General features: G+C 45.6%; 1 protein-coding gene across 1 annotated transcript in view; it reads right to left on the bottom strand.

Moving 5' to 3' along the window:
• Positions 1-20,168, bottom strand: part of LOC119401662 (uncharacterized) — a 70,017-nt gene that overhangs the window by 23,957 nt on the left and 25,892 nt on the right. Inside the window, exon 2 of the mRNA XM_049417508.1 lies at positions 1,249-3,125. Coding sequence (XP_049273465.1) covers positions 1,249-3,125 — 1,877 coding nt within the window. The remainder of the gene's footprint in view (positions 1-1,248; positions 3,126-20,168) is intronic.

The following is a 20,168-nucleotide window of genomic DNA, read 5'->3' on the forward strand; positions in this document are numbered from 1 at the left end:
GTAGCTAGGGAAATTCATTATCCTGAGTTTAAATGTAGACATAGTAATAACAAGAAAAATGAAGGTGAGCGATAGGGAAACACGCGGCAGGCAAAATCAGTGTCTTCCGAATTACGCGCACGTTGTGCTTCCCCAATTAAGCTATGCCGCCGAGGCCATCCTTCCGTCCACTTCCTTCACTAGTGATGCATTGGTAGATTAGTGCTGCAAGTGTTAGCCAGAGCTCTCTCACGACCGTGGCATGTGGATGTCGTCGCTTTACCCTGAGGCACCACGTGGCACGTGAGCTTAGGGGCCTCACGGAATTAAGTTTGCCAAAGTGAGGCCCTCGCTACGCCATTAGCGAGACTGATGAGATGTCCCAAGGGGCGTGATTTTGTATTAGAATGATACGAAGAAAGGAGCAATTTTTTAGATAAATCTCCATAAAAAAAAAGTTCCCCACCCCCCATCTCTTACACACACAAAATAGAAAGAGAGCGACTATATTTTTTTTCTTTTGTCTTGTCGCTGTCTTCTTTTTTTTTCCTTGTTAAAAACCGAGTCTATATGATTTACTTACCCTCCTCACTCATTCTGGCCGCATTCGTGTTAAAGGTTTGGGTCATACGGCGCAAGTTTTTGTTTGTTGCTGATGAAGCGTGGCATGCTTGATTTAGAAACAAATCACTTGGAGCGAAATCAAGCGTCGACGTAGATGGTTTAAGGGACACTGAAGAGAAAAGCGATTTTTCTTGTACTAGTAAGTTACCTTTTCTTAATACCAAAAGCACAACTCTTGCGACGAGAAGCGAGAAAAAATCGCAAAAAAGAAAATGCAGGTGGTGACGCCATCTTGAAGTCCCCGCACCAGCTCGCTTTGACGTCAAATATTTTGATAGCGTCTGCTAGTACCGACAGAGTTCTTAATCGGCAAAGATGAAGTAGACTAACCTCTGAAAAAGCCAGAGACAACATACAATGTTTCAGGAAATTTTCGTGAGCTAATGTGGCCAACATACGAAAACATTCCCCGAAAAAAAATATATATATATAAGAAATAATTTATCAGTCTAAATTGATTCATTGTTTCACTAGAGTGTCAATTTAACACGCAAATGTAGATCGCCTCGTCATTATCCATACATTCTACCATCGGCTGAATCGGTTAAATTTAGGTATCACTACATCGGACTTGCCAGCATGCAAACTAAACTGTTCAACCTGGCGTAGTGTGCAAAGTACGAGCACAAAAAAAGGTGGTACTACCGCGGATACTCGTCGTCCCGGAGACAGTAGATGGCCTCCTTGCTTCCGTTGGTGCAGCCAGGAATCATGTCCGGTCTGTAGGTGTACATGACATCGTGCGCAGCGGCTGAGTATGGAACATCCGGTTCTCGGCCTTCGATGAAACCTGTTCTCTTCTGAGGCGCCTGCGGCGGGACATCCAGTCCGCCAGCGTACTCTCCCTGGTATAACGGCCTGCGCACCACGCCTCCCGCCGGTGGTCGCTCGGCAGCCTCCTTTGCAGACGCGGGTGGTGGGTATCCAATCATGTTCCTTCCTGGGTACACGGCATACACGGGCTGAACGGGGATGGCACGGCCGTCCCTGATTTCCACCAGCTGATTCGGTGTAAAGCTGTTCGCGAAGACCTCGTCTGGAAGAGCGACGACTCTGTCGTTGCTGGGAATGGGGATGAAGCGGAATCCCCGTGGTACCGCTCCACTGGGGGAGTACCCGCCACCCTGTAGGTTCCCTGTCCCACTAGGGGAGAACCCAGAGACGGGGTTAATGTTCTGCATGGGCAAGTAGTTCTGGTAGACAAGGCCAGGGTTAGCCCTTCCCTGCTCGAGCGGAGGGGCCAGTGTCTGCTGGCCGGGCCTTGAAGTCGGCACATGTTGAAGTGCAGGATTGAATGGCTGCTGCTTGCGTTGAGGAACTTGTAGCCCGCCTTGAACGATTGGGTAGCTAGGTCTGAAGAGTCTAGGGTCCAAACCGTACACCTGATCTTCGCCCTGTCCTTGAGGGTAGCCACCATTTGGAACAACGTTCGGGAACAGCTGAGGCTGTACGTTGTTAGGATAAGGCCCCGCTTGCGGTTGATAGGCGACTCGGTACGCTCCATTGGGTACCTGGAACACAAGGGGACGTCCATCGGGGCCGAGTGGCGGACGTTGTTGAGCATTTAGTGGAACTGCCTGCTGCGAGCCATCTAGATGAGGTCTCTGCTGGTTTGGGTAACCATTGTTCAAACTGTCTGCGTAACCTTGCCTCAGGACGTTCTCAGGGACTCGGAATCTCGGCTGATGTTGCTTCTGGTTTTCAACGCCGATAATGCTCCCTTGAGTCTGTTCCTGCTGCTGAGTCTGGTTAGCAGAAGGAACATTGAATGCTGGAATGTTTAGAGGGGGTATACTCTCATTACCAGCGGCATTCCTAAAGGCCTGCGCGACGAAATCGATGTCTCTTTGCGTGAAGAATCTCGGAATTCCACCGGCACCGAGAGTGTCCAATGGGATTGATCCTCCGAAGACAGGCTGAGGGGGTTGATAACCGTAGCCGGGCCTCGGGAGGGGCCTTGGAAAGTTGCCGATAGGCAACAGTCCGGGTTGCGCGTTGCCACCTGCTTCATTCATGGGAGCCCCGACGTTTGGTGAGACAGCATCCCGTTCTCCTTGGCCAGGACCCTTGGGGAACCTTCTTACAACCACCACTGGATTCTTTTTCCGCGTCGTGAAGAAATTGTCGGGGTTGAAGGTCGGCTCTGTAGGCACCACCTGCGGAGCGTTGGCCGCGCTCTCTACAGGCGACGGACGCAATACGGGGGGTGGTGGGAATATGGTCGTGGTGGGAGCAGCGTCGTCCTTTCCTTCGAGCGGCGACTTTTTGTAATCGGGAACGACGTTCTGAAGGCTCTCAGTGCTCGTGGGGGTCGCGTTCTCTTGTTTGGGCTTCAGCCTCCGGCTTCCGAACAGTGGCTTCCTGCGGACTGTCAGTATGGTGTGATTGAACGTTCGGGTGCCGTTGCGGTTGAATCCCAGGGGTCTGTGGAGCTTGAACGTTGGTGTTGGCCTGGTTGTTGTATCCTGTGCGCTGCACTGCACCTCCAAGGTTGCCAGAAGCAGCAGCAGAAACCCGTACAGCTGCAATGACATGAATACACGAAGGCTTGGTGAACAGTGCGGCATGCACAAAAGATAGACTGTGTCACGATCTCTATTTGGACGTCTCGAACGTACTGATTAGAACAAAGCAAAAAGGGCTATCATTAAGTGAAAGAAGCTAGAGGAAAGTTCGCTGAAGAGAAAAATAGGAATAATATTGTATAAATGACGAAATATCAGCCAGAAGGCTGTAGTCTCAAACTCGACACAGTGGGTGTGAATGAAACAGAATGATATATATATATATATATATATATATATATATATATATATATATATATATATATATATATATATATATATATATATATGTGTCACATATAGCGTCATATATATATATATATGACGCTATATGTGATAGACGTGCCACGGCTCATACGCCATACTTTATTTCTATTGCACGCGCACTTCTTCCTCGTCAGCTTCTACCTGAGTGGCTTCATCAGTCAGGTAGAAGCTGACGATGAAGAAGATAACGATGATATATATATATTTACCGGGTGTCCCAGCTATCTTTAGCCAAGGATTAAAAAATACAATATTAGAGGCAGGCGGGTGAATTAAATCAGTTGCAAATTGCTGACGGTCACCTTGCGCACTACAGGCAATTTTTTGCTTTGCAATTAATTAATTTGCTAATTGGGATTATTTAACTAAATTGCTAAATATTGACTTTAGGCAAGAAATGCGACTTGCTAAGTTCGAGAGCGTCTTCGGAAACCCCCATTGCATTATTCGCGATAAAGAAAGTCTCACATATACCATTTTTTCCAAGCTGCAAAGAAAGCCCGTGAAATACAAAAAGAACTACGTGACTGTTGTAAATGACTGGCGTGACTGACGTAAATGTTGCAGTGTCCTTTTAAAAACGTTTGGTTGGTTGAATATCCCACCTGCGCCAGGTGGAAGGTCTTGAAGAAGGGGACAGGTTAATGATACAAAAAGTAGCATGAGGAATCATTGTTACACGTAACTAATAATATTCAGACTACGTCCGATGTCAGAATACGATGTTCGACGCATGTCCCAACAACATAAAAAAAAAGTCCGGTTAAGATTTTCATACGACGTCTTTCGGCGTTTCAATTGGGACTGTTTCCTTGTACGTCCGTTAGATGTCCCCAGCGTCCCACCTACGCTAGAGTGCCTCGATGCGCGCGCCCCCGCTTAGAGTGGTGTCACCTTTTGAAAGGGCAGATGCCGCCTCCTCGGCCTTGATGGCAGCGTGGCCGCCATTTTGAATCCCGCGCCCGGTCACTTGTGCGTGGCGCGCGTGCTGCTTTTAGGTCGGTGCTCGTTTCCCTCCAGTTTTATGCAATCGCTACCGTCACCATGACTGGGTGTTGTGTGCCGCAGTGCACCAATCATTCCAGAAACGCTGGGACCTGTATCGTTTTAGAAGATACGAGGTTTCTTTGGACAGTAAAAATCAAACGTTACAAGCGGCATCCGAAGAACACATTATGCACTTGCAGCGTAAGTTTCCGGCCGGTATTTCGAATGCACATGCAAGGATAAATTCTGCCGGTGTTAACCTTGCTTAATAAATGGACACACTGATATCAGCTACATGCTTACAATGCTTTGGTTCACGTGTGCATGAATCCTGCATTTTTCTTCGCAAACATTCTTTACTGCACTTGGTTGGTCCTGTATCTGCCTTTGATTTTTGCTTTCGCTATTTTTGGGATTTAAAATGTATCGTGGAATATATTATGCGTGTTTGTCTGCAGATCAGATCCTTCTTTTTTCCTAATAATTATTATTTGTGAGAATTTGCGTCCCAAGAACCCCGATATGATTATGAGAGGCGCCGTATATAGTAGAAAGCTCCCGAAATTTTGACCATCTGTTGTACTTCAACGTACACCTAAATCTAAGTACGCGGGCCTCTGTCATTTCACCTCCATCGAAATGTGGCCGCTGCGGCCGGGATTCCATCCCGCAACCTTCGGGTCACCAGTCAAGCACCATAACTAAAACCACGCCGGGTTCTTGTTTTTTATATTCCTTTCCGTGTTTCAAGTACGCCTTCTGTGCTGGTCTGATGCCCATGTATGTATGTGTGCAGTTAAATGTTTTTTATCCGTCCCTGTTTCTGTGTTTCAAGGTTACGTTTTCGTCCTGTCTTAAATAAATACGCAGTGCCTGTTTTTTTAATCATTTACGATCACTGTGAATCGACCAGTGAGAGTTGTGTTTTATTGTGTAATTTGCGTTTTATTTGCGTACTTGCTTCTGTCAGCGCAGCTTTAATGCACACAAATAAATGGCCTGTACACTGGATATTAACGCGCGCGCGCGCGCGCGCGCGCGCGCACACACACACACACACACACACACACACACACACACACACACACACACACACACACACACACACACACACACACACACACACACACACACACACATTCAGTATTTTATTTCTTTGAGCAAGCAGAATTTATTTATTAATAATGTAAGCCCTGAAGGCTCATACAGGGATGCGCATACAAACAGTTCTCGCGAAGCGTCTATACAAAGAAGACGCATGAAAACAACAAGAAGGCGGGGAAGCATTGTGTACAGTATACACGCTATGTCAGTAAAAAAATACAAGAAACAAAGTCAAGTTGTACAATGAGTACGTCATGGAAAACCAGTTAATTAAATAAAAACTCACAGGCTCCCTTATGCGTTCGCTTAAGACGGCTCGAAAGGGAAAGCCATCTTCATATCCAGCTTTTGTGGACACATAACGGCCAGCGCCCCTGGCGGCCCCGGCGCGAAGCTGGCGCGTTTTCAATGGAACGGGCGAGTTTTTCCCGAATAATTAAGTCTAGAGGGCGAATGTTAAAAAACGCAGACCACAGAGCGCTTCTGAAGACCTAAATGCACGAGAGGACTGCAGCGATCATGTTGCAGTAAGCTTCAATTTTGTTCCCAGAGCAGCTAAAGATTGTACAATGGGAGTCTATGGAAACGGCGAAAAATGTGGCCTGTTTTTCGAGACAAAAACGGTCACAGTCGTAAAACTAAGCAAGTTATGTTAATGGTCCGGAAATCACATGTAGTCCTGACACTCAGCTTTCGTTTGAAGCCATTCTCAACTTGCCGCAGTTGACATAACATTGTTCCCTAACGCGTTTTTTGAAGCGCGGTCGTTCAAATGTTTGTAGTAAATTGATAAACCCTTGCTTAACAGAGGCGACAACGCGTCGTCCGTGGCCGAGTGAGCTTATCGCTCACATTCGGAGCGCGTCATTACCGCGCCGTCATCGGTTCGATTCCTGGCGTCGTATCACCTTTTTTTTTTTTTTTTCATCCCATGACTTAGTTCCACAGCTTCCCTCAAGATGTCGCCGCCGAAACAAAAAAGATCTTTCGTTTCGGTTTCGGTTCTTGACAGTAATCTTGAGCTGCCGTTTCTTTTTTCTCTTTATTATATGACTTTTTTAGTGTATGTTTAAACACTCCACGCGTATCACATCGTTCAGATCTACATTTGTAATTCTTACTTTGCTCTTTTATAAACGTCCTAAGGAACAGAACGCCCGATCAAGTTATGGTGAACAAAGCTCTTTCGAACTTTTGTACGCGTATTGTCGTGGAACCTTATTTCTCCCTTCTCATGATGTCGTTACGACCTTCTCAGTTACCTACAATTCAGCAACGTAAAGGAAGCGAACTAAGCTTAGACAAGCGAGGCATAGTAATTAAATGACAAGGTTAGACGTTTTTGCAGTTGCTTTTTACTTTAGGGCTAACGCAAGTGTTTGTCGTAATCTTAACGAACGAAGGCGAATTTTTCGAGGGGTTCTTTTTTTTGTTAGACACTACTAATGAAACCAACAGATAGTTAAGCCAATCAAAGAATAGGAAAAATTATTTGTTCTTTTTCAAACAGCAGTGCAATGATTTCGCCCTAACTTAAATGAAATCAAAATCGCTATCTCGACAAGCATCAGCGGACGGCTCATATACCCTTCTATATGCTGCGCTCTCAACTCGAAGAGACTGTGCGAAATCCCCTTTCCTACCTGGAGTGGCTGTGTTCTCTTGCAGCACCATTTTGTAGAGTTACGCGAGACTGGATCTAGAAGAGTTAGTTGCCAGCTTTACTTCATATGTTGCTATCGCACTCATTGCATCGTCCTTGCGGTGAAACTGGGATTTTTATTCATCTCTTGTCATATCTATCGCCCTACGTGAACAGAAAAAAACCAGCATGCCTTCTCCTTTAACATCACATAGCACTGTGCGCTGCATCGGATAGGTCCGTGTGATATGACGTGTGTGGATCAAAGCTTTCGGGAAGTCCAGGGACTGGTGCTGCCAGTTACAAAACGAAAATCCTGTGATTCAGCAACTTTTCGCACGCACCCGCAGCCCACCTCAACGTACCGCAATAAGATGCCATTTTAAACATCTGTAAATGAAAATGTGCGCAGCATGTACTGGTTGCGTAAGGCTGGAACTGAAAGCGGAGCTAGCGTTCGACCTAGCTTCTTCTAAGGTTTTGCTAGTAATACCAAGCTATTGCTGGAGGTGCAAAGTTTTTGCTAGTATAGTATTATAGGATATGGCTAGGCTTGGATAATCTATTCTTCTCAGGTTTCGGTCGGTTCCCCAGACTACGCACTTGTTGCGTGGTTCTGAAGGGGAAATGTCGCGTCACTAGTAGTTACGTGATGGGATCTTAGTCACGTGAGAGAGAAAGTACATCTTTATTAGAGTCCAGTGCGGACGCTGAGGTTGCCCCGCGCCACCCGGTTGTTCCGAAGTTTTTGGCGCCAACACGTCACGTCAATAGTTACCTGACGTTACGGGATTTTAGTGGCGAGACTAATTACTTGATTTTACGGGATTTTTAGTCACGTGACTAGTTGTTACGTGATTGTAGTCACATAAGTAGATGTGCGATGTTACGTGATTTTGGTCACGCGACAATTGCAGGCCTGGTGTACAAAAAATTGTAGTCGCTCGTTACGCAGGAAACAACAACCCATCATCGATATCACATATATTTTACGATTACGAGAAATTCACTTTCGTTGCTCGAAAGAGCAAGCGAAGCTGCACTCGTGCACTTTTTATCATGTTTCAAAATTGTTTGGGCTTCTACGATTTTTTCTGGAATTTTTTGTATGCTTCATTTGCTCTATTCTTTTTTCTTTCCTGGTGAAGAGCGCATATATATTGCTGTAAGTTTGAAAATATAGTCAGTTTTAAGTTCAGCGCTGTGTGTGTTTTCCAATGTCGTCCTCGTTCCTTGCGCTGTGAAACATCGAATTATGGTCTACAGCGCATTTTTGCAAACAGAAAGCAGCTGTTTTCACTTTTGCATTCCGTTCCTGCTCTTTGGAAGGTGGGGACACTTGCAAGGAGCGTTGCAAGGAGAGTTTGACCGTAGTATCTTTATAATAGCTATCGTATCACGGTCTAGCCGCCGCGCGCTGTGGCTGAATGGGTTGATCATCCATGCTGGCTGTTTGCGCGCAATCGCTGGGGCCTTGGTTCGAATCCCAATGCGTTTTTTTTCTTTTTTTTTTGTCTCTCTCAGAATTGCTTATGTTTGCCGCGGTGGTACAGCGGTTACGGTGCTCGGCTGCTGACCCAAAGGGCACAGGTTTGACGGCGGCTCCAGCATTTTTGAACAAGGCGAAAATGCTAGAGGCTCGTGTACTTGGTTTTAGATGCACGTTACGAACCTGAAGTGGTCGAAATTTCCGCAGCCCTCCTCTACGGCATGCCTCATAAACATATTATGGTTTGGGCACGTAGAGCTCCAGCAATTATTATTACTAGTACAACGCTGTTGAAGATTTAGTTGCTTGTTTTTTTCGCTGGAGCATTGCAAAATTAACCAAGATATTTGCTGCAGTTTCGGTTTCGCTTTTGGAAATGGAGCAAGTAAACTTCTAATGTTTTATTTTTTATTACCACACAACCCATTACTTAATAACGAAGAAAAGGAACCCAGATTTTAGTTAACCTCAACCGACCGGGGCCACCTAGGAGTCCAGAGGCCAGGTCCGTAGCTAGGGGGTATGTCCCAAGGGCCCGCCTCCCCTCCCAAAAGTTTGACGGAGGCGGTGTTTTACTGACAAGAATAATAAGAATAGGTGTTTCTCTCAAACTGTCAAGGCCTTCAGCAAGTGCCCCCTCCCTTTACCCAACAGTTCCCCCCCCCCCCTCGCTGACTGGCGCAGGCCGGCGGCGGGGAGCGGTGTGCACGGAACAGACGGCGAAACGGTAGGCAAGCAGACTCGGAAGCGAGCGCGGCCGCGCGCGCCGTTGCCATAGCAACGACGGAGAGATCTTCAACCGGCTGCTTTGCTGCTGGCTTGCGTTTCCTTTCTTGAATTCTCGGCACTCGCCACTTTCCTATGAAGAATGCTGTCTCACGCTCATAATGTGCATGCCATTTGTGACCTGGAAGTGCCGGGCGCGCGGCGATAATGCAATCGAGAGGCATGCACGATGTCAGGACTGTTTTTGTGAGGCGAAACGACACCCTTTTAACACGTTCTTTAGTGTACGCTGCTTTCCTGAAAAGCATAGGTCATTTCACAGGGAATATTAGCCGATTACAAACTGCCTTTGTTGCCGCAACGCCACTTCACGCCGTTGAAAGAGTAATAAGAGGGAGTAACTAAGAGGGAAGTCCAGGCATGGACACATGCATGTTGTCTTTACTGATGACTTTCCCTTAAAGGGACCCTCTAACACTTTTCCTGACTTCATTGTTTTACAGTTTTTACTTTCGGGTTGCGTAGACTGGAGGCTGTAGAGATTAGAGCAGCAAGAACGGCAGCGGTAGGAGCACGCAGTCCGAAGTTATTCAGCCTAGAACACTCAAAATACAATAAGATGGAGGCCTACCCTCAACTCGATTTTCGCGGGGTCACCTGACCACGTTTCACTCACCCTGTGACGTCTGATGGCGCCCCAATGAAATGAACTGAAAGATCCTACGTACGGGAAGCTTGCATACAATGTTGGCCGTTCTTTCCAATGTATTGATGACACCGTTGCGATAGTAACAAACAATGTGGTGCATTAAGAGTGAACTGCGCGTGCGAAACGAGGCAGATCGTGAACGCCTCTACATTTTTTCTAGTTTTAGTCGTATTTCTTGTTGCGACGGCGTCTATATCAACGCTCTTACATTTCTTTCCCTTCAGTTTCTACAAACAACGGCGCCTGGAGCGTCCCGAGCGCGTTTCCCTCCAGCGCCGTGGCGTTCGGCGCATTCTTTGCCGGGCGCTTCAGTTTTAAAGCTGAAATGTCTAAGATCGTCAGTCGAGTTGGTGTTCAGTGAAAAAAGCATGCTCAAGAAAAACTAAACCCAATAATAACCTCTTTTGTGATGCAACGCCGCTATTACTTCTAACGTTACATTTAGCCAATCATAGGCCAGCGCTCATCTTCGTCATTTCCGCCCGCAATAGTTCTGGCGAGCGTCACTACGCGTTGATGCGGTCAGCAGCGATAAAGGCGCTTCAAAAAAAGTGTTGGAGGGCCCCTTTAACAGGTACCCATGTTAGCAGCAATGTAGTATAACAGAGTGAATGAAAACAGCGAGGAAGAAGACTTCAAAACTAACAAGCGCTTTCCGCTTTACAGTTCTGCTTACCGATTCAATGAGCCAAGTTTTCGATGCTCACTAGATTGCCCTCCGCACTGTGTTCCCGAGCCAAGCCTAATTACGGTTCATCAAACTAATGAACAGATCAAGCTCGTCTTGCTTGTTCGCCTCAGGTTGATGACTAACGTGGTCGGTAATGCACTATATATATATATATATATATATATATATATATATATATATATATATATATATATATATATATATATATATATATATATATATATATAGTGTGTGTGTGTGTGTGTGTGTAGAGAATGCCTTGCGGGTAGTACTCACTGAAAAAAGAAAAGATGCCTTTACTAACGTTTCAGCCGTGACACCGCCTACGTAGGTCAGTGTCTTGCGAAGCCCATGTCACAGCCCCATTGGTATGGAATGCCCTTTTTCCGGTTTTTGATGTGTGCTACATGGAAGTTCATTCAATGTAGAAAGCGCCGCGCGCATGCGCCGTTGCTCGACATGCGTTCACTAGTAGTCGCGAAGGCAACGCCATCTCAACGTCAACTCCTTTTACTCTTTTATAAGCACAGAATAAATCGAGAATGCCTAATAACGTGTGGATTAATTTTAAACGCATTTTTTGTTCTTTAGTAAATAGCAGCGGACTGCGTACAGCATTCTGCACATCTCATTCGTGCACTATGAAGACTTGCCCGTCAGGCAACGCGACACGCCGTTGTGACTTTCAAAGCGCAATTCAACAATACAAATCCTAATCATATGGTGAAAAAAAAAAGCTCGTTTATGTCACTGTAATTCGAAGCCAGGGTGTTGTGACACATTTCGGTCGGTTGTCAGTTCCTTTAAGAAAGCACATCGCGTATATATATAGTGATAGAGTAAGTATTTACTCTAAAAAGGCGTGACCTCACTAATGCTCACCTCATGTTCCACGATCCCAAATATTGGTCCATAAGTAAATATTGAGAAGGTTATTGTGTATACATATTTGAACTTTCTCACTATCAAGGAGGTAATTTCCGCGTCACTACAAAATCTGCCCTAAATGGTGGCTCTGCGCTGTACAGAACACGTGTGCGCTGTACAGCGCAGAGGCACCATTTAGGGCAGATTTAGGGCCTAATCTAAGAAAAAAAAATAACATGTTATCAGATTGACAGGAATTCAATTCTTTGAGCTATTTCCACTCAGACAAAGCTGAGAGGGAATACCATTTCTGGAGGGTGTTTTCTAAAACGCATGCACCTATGATAGCACTGTGCTATTGATGCGCATTAACCAGACTTCACACCTGTGTGCAGATATCCCTATTATTAAAGTCGAGGCTACATGCCAGTTATCGTGTCTTCTGAAATATTAATTTTTCTTAGTCGCTTTCGCGCGTATTTCTATTGCAACTTTTATGTTGCAGTAAAATTTAATATTGAATTATATATTTCTTACTATCTATTTTACTATGATTTCCTTATCTACAATAGAGACAAAACTACCCGATACAGTGGAAGGGACTTTCAAGGTGGGCCTACACGTTTGAGCCAAAAAAGAATCCCAACCAGGAATGTCTTCGCAGCTTTGACATTCCTATCAAGCCAGAAGATTCCAGGATTCAATACGCGGCTGATATTTTGCATCATGAAGTACAAAAAAAGCTCCGGTTTTGAAGACCCTCGAGCGGAGCTGTAATCATTCTATTCGATATGGGTCATTTTCCGTTGGGCTTTCAGAGGAAGAAGACTACTGCTTGAAAAGCAGTAGATATTAAGGGAAAAAGCAGATTTCGCTAGGATTTATCTGGCTGAAGACTGGTATTTTTGTCATTGCTACGAGCGAAAAACTACTAATCAAAATTCCTGTGCGCATAAACACCATTGTTCTCTTAAGGGAACCTCCTGGAAAGAAAGGCCGAAGATTTCCTTTGGAACGCCTGCACATCTTCGTGGCAACAGAAGGAGCTCCACTCACAACTGAAGAAATTTTCATATGCTGGGTGAACGAAAGAAGGGGGAATTAAAGGGTTCGCTTTTCTCTGATGTGTCTTGTGACCCGTTGTTGAGCAAGTCAGATGCATTTTGCATTCTACATCAGGAGTGATACAGAATAAAGAAGTGATTCAGCCCATTAGAGTAACCTATTGGTGTATCTGCGCCAACAGGATTGAAGACAATCACCTCGAGCATATGAGTCGGTCGACCGTGAGAAAAAAAAAGGAAAAAAAAGAAAGAGAAAGAAGAAATGCAATTATGATATATAAGTGCCTTTTTTAGCGGGATAGACGGCAGATCTAGAGATTATTACACAACACGTCAGTCGTATATGTTCTACTATACGTTCATTCCTAACAAAAAAACTAACCAAGTTCACATTTTCCGGTGTACAAGATCGTCTTTCAACGACTGTATCATTTTTGCACACCCGCTTTGACGGCGCCAAGCTTGCGGTGACAGTCACATTTCAATAAGAACTAAATGAAAACAAATAAAAACTATCTTTAATTTCTTTTTTTTTTACTCTCATTCCTAGCGTTCTCAAACTTATCCAGTTCTAATTTGAGGTAACGCAAGGAGCAAACAAGTGTCACCCAAGTGGTACACCAAAGGAAATTTGGTTATTATGCAACCGCAATATCCTGTTCGTACCCAAACATAGTGGTTCCCGCTAGCTGAAAAAAGAAACTCGGAAAGCAGCATGCTGCTTCAATATCCCACCGGTACGGCAGCGCAAGAAACTAAACAAACAAATAAAAGCACGATTCTCTTGATGCATCGCGGGCGCATCTTTATAACGGCCAGACATTTGGCGTGGCACGTCTAGAAAAACTGCCGATCCATTGCCAGTCGTCGCCGTCGAGATAACGCCGACACACAGCGCTCTCTTTTCTGCGCACTGAGGTGAAGCGACAGTCTCGCGGCGTGTGTACTGTTTCTTTTGATTCTCTTTTATTTAGTGCCGCGTCACTGCATACGTCATGGCGGGACTTTTGAATTCTTTAAGGTCGATACGCCACGTGGTGTCGTTCACGCGAACTAGGCCGCTGGTGTCCAGAAAAGCTGCATATTGGCAGTTTCTTGCGCCCAAAGCGCGGCTTTGCATTGCCTCCAAGGTCGGAGGCACCTCACCTGGCTGTGCACTGCCTCCGTGATCTGCCCACTTTTGACCAAGCTACGATGTCATGTGATAACGCCATCATATGACGTCACGCCAAAATTTGTGAAGCCATGATGACGTCATATGGTGACGTCATCACGTGACGATAATTTTTTGCATCCCTCGTCCCCGACGTCGTGGTATGCTGACACCGTAGACGCGGGACGCCGACGGTCAAATTTCGCGTTTGATGAGGCATTTAAGGCTTTCGCCTTAAAAAATACGTCCTCGACTGCTGACCCGAAAGTCACGGGTTCGATCCCGGCGGCGGTCGCATTTAGGTGGAGGCGAAATGCTAGAGGCCCGTGTACTGTGCGATGTTAGTGCAGATTAAAGAACACCAGATAGTCAAAATTCATGGAGCCCTGCACTACGGCGCGCCTCATAATCATATCAGGGTTCTGACAAGTAAAACCCCAGATATTAATAAAAGACACAAATAAACGGCGCTGTCCACCTGCCGCACAAAGTGTAAAACAGTATTGGAAACACTCAATAATATGTGCGTGCAATTGGGCATGCGAGAAAACCCGCAGATACAGAAAAAGAAACTGCAGGTACAAGAAGACGGAAAAACGCACTGATACTGTGCGCATGCAAAGTTTTACGGCATTCTACTCAACAACGTATTCATCGTTTTGATAAGGACTGAAGGTGCAACTAGAGTGCCAATACAGTAGCGGCTACATATTGGGAGCAAGAAATGTCGGCAATAATAATGATAAAGAAGCTTTCGTTTCATTTTAGCAGGATATTTGCACCATACTGCCCCTCGGTCCTTTATTCTGTGTACAATATGTATGATGCCATTTATAATAAACGAGGAAAGTGTTTGCACACTTAGCAAAATGAGCCACCTTAATCGCGCTTAGGTAGCTTCGCAACACTAAATTGTGTGTGTTCAGATACACATACTGCAGCTGCTGACACGTATACAAATACTTTAAACGATTATTTGTGTATTTGGAATGCAGAGCTTACGAGAAAATTAAGTAAGGCTTTAGAGTTTTTCGTTTCCGGCATAAGGAAGAGGATTCGTTTTCAACATAACAGTCTACGTCTACATCTAGCGCATAAGACATGCACAGGCCGTCAGCTTACATGAATGACGTGCTTCCTTAATGAACATTTAGGCAACAACAGCAATAAAAGCTACCCAAGCTTCAAAAAAGGAAAGAAGAAGAGAAAGCTCACTAGCATTCACTTATTTCCGGACGTATCCGCGCACCGCAAGCGCTTTGTGTAGCGCGTTTCGCATGCTGCCGAGCTGCGGCGGGATTCGCAATGGCGGCCGTCGTAGCAGACGACGCGCCTGTCCTCACCCTCAGCGGAGCGCGCGGGCATCAAGGCACCCTAACCTACGCATTCATTTTAAATTCCTCGGACGCCCGTGCATTGTCTGTATTATGCATTTAAAGGGCCCCTAAACAACCTCCGATATTTGTTCAAACATTTCAAGTAAACACGCGCATCGTGTGCAGAAAGCTGTCACGATCAACGATGTCATACGTGGCAGCGCTATATATACAAGAGGCGGCAGCGCCACAAATTCCAAGAAACAATCTCTACTAATCTCCGGATCTTCCGGCCTCGTGTGTGACGTAAACACGTTGAATCTGCGATGCGGTCTGCAGGCAATGCTGCGATTGGTCGAACAAGAACCTACGACTTCTGGTTAGTTTTCAAGCAGCTGCCTGCGCTCCTTGCTGTTCTTCGTCGTGTTGCCCGCGTGTGCGTGCTTGCGAATCGGCAACTGCGGCCCGTAACGCAACTGCCAAATCGCTAGCCTACCAGCACAGTCACGCCTAGCGGTCTGATAAGCTGCGCGGACTGAATCCGACAGTGTTTTGCATGGCTTTCACGCATCAGTGTGCGATGCTTGGCTGCAAAAGCACCAACCGGAAAAACGAAAAGACGCGACACGTGCCACCGTACGGGTCCATCATGTTGGCGATTCTTTGAAGGTGTGCGCGCAACGCAGGGTTCATACCGGCACGATTGGTAGGGGCACGGGCCGGCGCGGCAACAACAGCGGTTAGCCGAGGAGCACGTAGTCCACGGAGTCGCGGCAACCGGAAGTGCCCGCTCTTTCGAAGAGCGCGTCACCGATGACGATTGTCACGCGAGATTGGGAGGGGCACTCGGCAAGGAGGGCAAAGCGGCTTTGGTCGAGGAGAGCAGCCGGCGAACGGTGGGTAGCGAAGGAAAGAGAAACTAGCGGTCGCAGTGTCTGAGCAACGTAGTACGTCCTTTTACACGAAAGCGGAATGGCAATCCGCTTTCGCAAACCAACGTACTACGTCCGGTAAAAGGACGCACGTTGGTCAGACCGGCAGATGTATCGAGCACAGACTAAAAGAACATCATTATAACGCCACGAAAGCAATCTCAGGTCATTTGGGCATTCATTGCCGAGAATGTGGCTGTATGGCCTTGTTTGAAAACACACCTCTATCCTGTATAAGGCGCATAGTGAGATGACAAGAGAAATTGTTGAGGCCCTATGAGGTTAGTAGATTAGAAGAAATGTGCGTTAGCCAGCCTTCCTTCTCGCTTTCTCAAAAAGAGTTGCAATATCTTGCTTTGTCGTGGTAATATTTTTGTTATGTCGTGATATTGCCCTGTACACGTGTTCGGTTCAGTGATTTGCCCACTGATCGTCCATTTGTTGTTTCTGTTGTTTCCACTTGCTCGGTGTGTATTTATCGGTTCGAGCGAAAATAAAATATTAGTTGAAAGTAGCGCTGTGTCCTTGTCTGTTTTCTTTCTACGTCCCTGTCTAGTCGCGCTTACTCATTCTTCATGGATGCAAACCAACTAGCCCGCCAACGTGTTTTAGCCAAGAAAGACATAGAAAGGAATAGACAGAGAGAGAAAGAGATAGAAAGAAACAGACACAAAAAAGAGATAGAAAAAAGAGAGAGAACAAGCATAGCCATGTATATTATAATTAGGGCTCCGTGTTTTCGGTTTTATCCGAAAAAATCCGATAAACGTTCGCCGGTAAAATTTTTGACAATTCGGATTTATCCGATAAACTCCGATTTCAAGGGCCAATATGACCTTGTTCCGTACTATATCGAAAGGGCAAGTTCTAAGCGCTCATTGATACATCTTCTGGTTTGACCGATTTAAAGTTTACCGCACGTAGCGGTGACGTATACCTGTATTGTGCTCCGACTCGGCTTCTTACATGCAGAAGCTTCACAAGGACTTGCAACTCTTCAACCCCGAATTCGAGGCGAATCACTTCAAAGATCCGTGCCACCTACTCAACAATGCTCTGGAGGATGGAATCAGGACAAGCTCGTTTAACGTAGTTGACAATTTTGCTGTGCACTTTCCTGCCCTCTTGAAGTCGTCGCGGGAGCTGCGCCGTAAGTTTGGTCTTGTGTGCTTGGCCATGGGCATGCCCATCAAGTCGCTGAAAACCGTATGTCCGTCGATGTGGTTCTCTTTTTATGAAGCTCTAGAAGATATTTTGGACTACTGGCGCGCCATTTTATCTTTCTTGAGAAGCGACGAAGCCAAGGGAACGAAGTGTGAGAAGCTCAAGAGTCTTATTTCATCGCCTGAAGCTGTGCACGACTTGCTCGTTGATGAGGTTTTTGAATACCATTTCGTGTGCCGTGCTCTCAGTCATTAAGGAACTTGAGGCAGAGAGTACCCTGGTACACCAAGTTTATCCCACACTGAAGGGTTCGTTTGCACGCACTCATCAGTCATTGGCGTGATCCAACCGAGGTCTTCGCATCAGATGTCACAGGTCTGTTGGACCTCCTTGACGAGACTAACCGCTTAACGACTGACGCAGACTTTCACGGATACTACGCTGCTGTCACCGAAAACTAGAGACAGACGTCTGAGAGGAAACTGTGCGATCAACTCCAGTACACCAAAGAATCTTTTTGGTAATGCTCAAATTGTGAATCCAAATGTAAAGCATGAGCTGCCCCGTGCGTTCGAAACTTATGCGCCTATTTTTCAGTTAGTGCTTCTTGAAACTGACGACATGAGCCAGCTCCAGAGTGATTTTGATAACTGTCAGTGCTATGAAATATGTAACATTGTCAAACTCCTGTCGTTTTGGAGACTTCACAATGTCCAGTGGCCAGTGCTTTCTCGCTGCGCGCTGCGTCTTCTGGCACTTCCTGTTTCTAGCGCTAACGTTGAAAGGGCATTTTCAAAGCTGAAAGTCATCAATCGAAAGGAGCGCGCTTCGATCACTGACAGCAACCTCGCAAAGTATGCTTGCGTGTTTTACAATAAGCTTTAAGCATAATGTTGTTATATGCACAAATGCAAGTGTTTTGTGTTCAAGTATTTCGCTTGTGCGTATGTTTTTTGTGAATTCAAACCTTCTAGGAAAAAAAATGTGCTTCGTGTGTTTGATGTTTTAGTATTCAAGATATGAATTGTTCTAAGATTTTGGAGTTTCGAGAATAATGCAAAACTCCGAATTTCGGAGAATTAAGAGATTTACGAGAAATAAAAGTCCGATAAACGCCGAATTTCCGCCATAAAGATAAACTCCGATAAACACCCGCCGATTTACAAGAAAAATAAACACCGAAAACACGGAACCCTAATTATAATATAGCAAGGGGTGGGAAAGGGAAGTGATGGTAAGGAGGAGGTGAGAATCATAGCACAGTCTTGGGGTGGGAAAGGAAACCGAGGCTGAGGAGGAGGAGGGAAACAGCTCCGCTGCTGTCTCACTCTTCGCACCCCTGGTGCGTAGTTGCCTCCCCCCCCCCCCTTTTTTTTTGCTTTTACTGAGGGACAGTTTATGCTCAGCGAGACAGAAGACATGTCAAAACGCAAGGAGATCGAAAAAGATAAAGAAGGGGAAAAAATTCCTGTAAAACTGACGCATAAAGGTTACAGCTCTTTACTGCAAGGATAAAAAGAACAATATTACAATTATGCAAACTGCGCCTAATAAAACATCGGAGTGAGCGAACTTGACGTACATATTGTACACGGTTGTGAAACATATCATGCATGCAAAGGCGAGACGAAGACAGGAGGTCCGTTTCTGCGAACCCTTTCTTTTACTTCACCTCTCTCCTCGTCCTCCGTTTCTTCCTCTCTCACGGCTGAGCGTTTTTCCTTCTTACAACAATTCATTTGCGAGTAGGTCTTTTGAAAAGTCATAGTAAATTTTTTTACCATTTTCGCCTACGTTGTAAGCTGAGTATTGCACATGTCCGCAGTATGTACTCAAGAAATGCAAGCTCGATTTTCGGTACACAACGACAAATACGTAAGCTTTGCCGTGTTTTTTTTTTATTATTGAACTTAGCGATTCGCGAGAATGTTTCTAAATCACCCGGCTCCCTAAATCAAAGCTCCGCTTGGTACAGTCATTAGAAGTGAGCTTTCTTAAAGGCGCACTAAATAGAAACTCTAATTCACAACGACGAAGCATACTTTCAAAATTATATTTTCGTCAGTTTCGCTGTAATGAATTGATTGTCAAACGACGAAACGTAAGCTTAGGCTTCCTCCTCAGACTTACCTCGCGTCGATAAGGAGAGAGAGAGAGAGAAAGGGAACATCATGCTTTCTTTGTCTTTCTTTATGGCATCACTTATTAAGAAGCAGAAGGGCTGCACTTTTATCCCTCCTTTGGACGGTACAAAATGAAGCCGATTAACTATCAGTCAGTGCATACTGCCCGTATCGTCTGCTTCCACCGAGAAAGGAGTGGTTAATTACAATGTAAGCGACAATGACGCTTATACAGCCTAAGAACAGTACATATTATCAAAATCACGATAAGAAACGCTTACGGATCTCCTCTTCTTCGCTGTCTTCAGCAAAGTTGTGAGGCATACGCAGGTTATGACCCATTTCACATTCGGCCAACTACGAAAGTCGTTGAAATAAAGGGGCAGCAATCAAGCAGCATCGAATCTTTAAATTTGTCGCTTGCACTTCTGCTTCGAAAAACGAGCGTCGTATTCGGAACGGCAAAGTTCGCGAAATGCCCGGACAACTAGAAGGCACGTCTGGCCAGAAGCGTTCCGTTAATCGCAACGGTTATCTTCGGACTGAAGCTGCGCGTAATGGGCTATTTTTTCTTGGTATTACACAGAAACAAGTTCTGTCGGACTTTGAGAACCTCTGGTTTGATGTGTAATTTTATGAAACGTGAACATATGAAATGGCCGCTGATTTTGGAAGGCAGACGGCAAGGTCCGCGACAGTTTGTCGTCTGCTTCTCCTTTTCGCGGCTTGATTATGCACTGCAGGTGAGTGAAATTTCATTTGCAAAG

The sequence above is a fragment of the Rhipicephalus sanguineus genome, chromosome 1 (assembly GCF_013339695.2).
Source record: "Rhipicephalus sanguineus isolate Rsan-2018 chromosome 1, BIME_Rsan_1.4, whole genome shotgun sequence".
In the NCBI taxonomy this organism is placed as follows: domain Eukaryota; kingdom Metazoa; phylum Arthropoda; class Arachnida; order Ixodida; family Ixodidae; genus Rhipicephalus; species Rhipicephalus sanguineus.